At 52.3% G+C, this 4,055-nt stretch overlaps 1 protein-coding gene across 1 annotated transcript in view; it reads right to left on the bottom strand.

Moving 5' to 3' along the window:
- Positions 1 to 621: 621 nt before the first annotated feature.
- Positions 622 to 4,055, bottom strand: part of MMP28 (matrix metallopeptidase 28) — a 21,760-nt gene continuing 18,326 nt past the window's right edge. Inside the window, exons 6-8 of the mRNA XM_015599121.2 lie at positions 2,950 to 3,099; positions 2,463 to 2,630; positions 622 to 1,619 (exon numbers count right to left, since the gene is read on the bottom strand). Of these exons, the coding sequence (XP_015454607.1) occupies positions 1,225 to 1,619; positions 2,463 to 2,630; positions 2,950 to 3,099 (713 nt within the window). The 3' untranslated portion in view covers positions 622 to 1,224. The remainder of the gene's footprint in view (positions 1,620 to 2,462; positions 2,631 to 2,949; positions 3,100 to 4,055) is intronic.

Below are 4,055 nucleotides of genomic sequence, written 5' to 3'. Positions count from 1 at the left end.
ATGCCCTGGGGAGCTGAGGGCTTAGCCTTGCCAGACCATTCTTTTCTTCCCCTGGAAGCCTGGTCTGGCTGAGGTCAATGAGTGCACAAATGAGGCACTGGCAGGTGTGTAGAGCGGGGAGGACTAGAGAACCAGATGCTAAAACGCTAAGACTGGCTGAGGCAGAAGACAGGGTGGCTGGGGGAGCTGGTTCTTTCTCCAGAAATCCCAGCTATTCTTGGCCAGCCAGCAGGAGCTTCTGGAATGCTGTGTGTGTGGCCTGGAGAATGGGGCCACTGTGAGCACAAGGCCTCCCCCAGACTGCAGAGCCCCCAGCGTCTGCAGCAGTGCAGACCTCCAAAGAGGCCCCTGTCCTCTCCCTGCCACACATGATTCTCCATTTGGCCTGGGGGGTGAGAGGGGGCAAGGACATTTTGCTTTTTGAGGAAAGGACCCTTCTCCCTCCCCTCACCTCTCTCTCTCTCTCTCTCTCTCTCTCTCTCTCACACACACACACACACACACACACACACACACACACACAGTCCTCTGGTTATGGCTTGGCAGGAAAAATATGGTCTCCACTTCCCCCAGCATCCATGCCCACCTGCTCTTACGTGAAACCATTCCAAGGTAAGCTGATTTGTTCATCCCGACCCACCATTGGGACACCTCTTTATTTCAGCCTCCCACAAAAAGGCCTACATCAGTCTCTCTCTTGCTCTGGGTCCTGAACCCCCTGAGGGCCTCAGATGTTGGAGACCCTTGTACCCAACACAACCAGGCTTCCTGGGGGTAGGGCCTCTGATTAAATATGTCACAATTCTCCAAAGACTGAGCCAAGAGGTCCTAAGGGGAAGGCGACAGTCTTGTAAAGTGGTCCCAATCTCTCTGTTGAGATTTGCATCCTTCCTGGTTGCACAGAGCTGCAGCCTCATAGACAGGAACTGCACCTTTAGAAGAAATGAAATTTCCAAAGCTTGGAGAAGAAAGAGTCCTTGAGGAAAAGGTCATGGAGTCTGGGACCCTTTTTGGCTTCTCCTTGGATTGATCCCAGTCCCACCTCCATGTGGTGGAGACAACACAAAGACAATGCCACATTCTCCAGGGAACAAACAGACAAACTTCTTTGCTGGGTCTTCTGCAGCGAGGCACAGAGGCTTCTGAGACAGGTTCTGCCCCTGGGGCAGGAGACACATGTTGGCCATGAGGGCACCAACAGTTCAGTAAGAGGCGGGGGCGTCTTCAAAACAGGGCACCCCCTGAATTGGCATGCCAGCAGCCCATCCAAGGTAGCTCTGCCGCCCAGCGGCCCGAGGCCGTCGCCTGCAGTTTGGTCTGGTCGAGGCGCCAGTAGTGGTCATCTCTGAAGAAGATGACCGAGCCATCTGGCCGGGGCAGGGCGCCACTGACCTCTTCAGGTACACCACCCCAGTCCTGCAGGCCTCGGGGGTAGTAGGGCTCCACCTGCAATCCCCCTCGGGCCAGCACATAGTAACGGGCACCCTTGAAGAGGACAAGGCGGCTCAGAGGAGGGAAGAAGAGGGCTGCATCGGGGTGGCGGGGCAGGCCCCCTGCCCGGCACAGCTGTGGCGAACTCCACACTGGCTTGGGGCCCTGAAACCTCCAGCATCGACTCCCTGTAGGGCATTGGGAGAGTCAGGGTGAGCTGGCAGCTATCACCCTTTGGTCCACCACCCCACCTCTGTCTACAGATACCCCTACTCCCTCTTGTGTTGGAGTCCAAGGTGGTTAGTATTCATGATAATTAAAATGGATCATACTAATACTTATAAACAGTAGTGGAGGGAATTGTTGTGGCCTAAACGTCCAGCAGGTGTCAGCGAAGGGCAGATAGCCCTGAAGGGACCTATCTACCCATTTCTTGGGTAGCAGGATCTCCTCCCTGGATTCTAGAGAAGGCCATGGGTTTTCTTCAGTGCCATTACCACTAATAATTCTAGTAGGGCAAGGAGTTGTTTTGTTCACTACTGTATCCCAACCGTGAACTAGGCACAGAAGGCACTCAATATTTGTTGAATGAATGAATGGGCACTGTTTACTGAACTAATATACTGCACACTCCTCAAACATCATGTTCTTTTCACCCTCCTACCCCAACGAACCTGAGAGGCTGTTTTCCCCATTCAAGAAATTTAAGCTCCAAGAGTTAAGTGACATGCTCAACTTCACACAGCCAGGGTTCCAAGGAAGGTATGACTTTCCACTGAATGCAGAGCTCAGGAATGATCCTCTGCTTCCTTCTAGAAGCTGCTCTGAAACTGTCCCACCCTCTCTAGGACAACCTTGACACACACACACACCCCTCACCTCCCCAGTCCACCACTGAAGTAATCTCCTGGTCGAGTTTCCTGGGGCCACAAGTTCAGACTGGAATTGAGATGCCTCCCTGTCTTTTGACCTTGGACAGGACACCTTCCCTCTCTAGGTCTCAATTTTCTCATCTGCCCCAGGGCCGGTACCTTTGAAGAAGAAGAAGTCTCCATCCTCCAAAGACACTGCAGCTGCCTCAATGTGGGGTGGCAGCCCAGCCCACCTTTCCTGCAGTGGGTGGGGCTCTGAGATGTTGCCATCAGCTGCTACTTCCCAGAAGTGGTTCCCTTGAAAAATGTACAGTCGCCCTTGCCTGTCTGCCCAGAGACACAAGAGAGAGTTGAGCAGTAACCATCAGCCTCCCGCCTTTTTTTCAGGAGAGGTGCTTTCCTAGAACCCAGCTTCCCGAACTGTTGAGAGAGGGATGTAGTGTGCACAGTTGGGGCAGAGGGGAAAGTGCACAGGAGGAAGCAGTGTTTTGCTTGGCTTGGGCTTGCTACCCTGCAGAATGCTCATGGCTTGGAATTTCTGGATTTTATAATTCATGCCTCCAACTTTGAACTCCAGCTCTGGAGACCCCTGGAGATGTGGGGGAGGAGGGAAAAAGGAAGTAAGGCATGGAGGGCACCATCTTACCTATAGTAATGGCATCGAAGGAAGAGTGGCAATATTTAGGACCCCGAGTTTCAGGACTCCTTTCCCGGGGTCTGTGGGGATCCCAGGCCTCGAAGTCAGTGAACAGCTTTCCTGGGAGCTGGATGGCCACAGAGCCCCCTTGGGGCTTCCCTTCATGGAGAAGAAGAGGGAGAGAGGCACACAGGTTGGGGGTGTGTGTTGAGGGCTCAAGACCTCTCCCCACCCCCACCTGGTTCCTTTTTTCATCATCTGATATGAGGGGCAGGGAAGTGGGAGTTGGTGGCTTCAGAGCTGTCGTTAGTTGTTGGTGTTAACCATAGCCCTGAACTCAGAAGTCCTGTCCTATTGAATAGTCTGAGAAAGAGGAACCTACCGAGATAAAATTGGAGCAGGGGACCAAACAAGGGTTTGGAACTAAGAAGCACAGAGGGTCCTCTTCTCTGAGTCCTGGACAAAGCAGATGGCATGAAGGCAGAGTTTAGAGGCCCATGCTGTGATAATTATACCACTTATAAATTATATCACTATACTTCACTTATGAGAGTGAGGCAGAGTCCAATATGCTTAGAATTTGGCACCAGCTCCTGAATCCTAGACTGTAATTTCCTAGCTGTGTAATCTCGGACAAGTTGCCTGTCCTCTCTGATCTCCATTCTCCTTGTCTGTGGACAAAAAGATACATCATGAGTGTGTTGTGACTGAGTTAAACGCCTGGCCCATGGTAGACATTCATGAAATAGCAGCTGTCACTATTACATTTGTGTAGGTTTCTTAAGCTACAAAGCATGTTGATACCCACTAGTACAACAGCCCTGTGAGGTAAGCAGGACCTCAATTATTATCTATTTTCTCAGAAGTTAAAACTGAAGGCTCTCAGAGGGGAAATGCTTTGCCCCAAAGCAACTACTAATGGAACAGATACTTTGGACTCAGGGCTCCTGGCCCTGCCCACCACACCATACACGCTGAGGGAGGTAGACCAGGCGCTGTGTGGGGCCTGGAGTCCAGGCAGGTCTCTGGGTGGCAGCGCTAGTTAGTTTAGTCAGGGGGAGAATCCCCTGTTTGAGTCCACTACCAGGCAGAGGCCCGGGCTTTGGGGTTAGTAC

Source organism: Pteropus alecto, unplaced genomic scaffold, assembly GCF_000325575.1.
Source record: "Pteropus alecto unplaced genomic scaffold, ASM32557v1 scaffold98, whole genome shotgun sequence".
NCBI classification, from domain to species: domain Eukaryota; kingdom Metazoa; phylum Chordata; class Mammalia; order Chiroptera; family Pteropodidae; genus Pteropus; species Pteropus alecto.
This window is presented reverse-complemented; position numbering and strand designations above follow the sequence as displayed.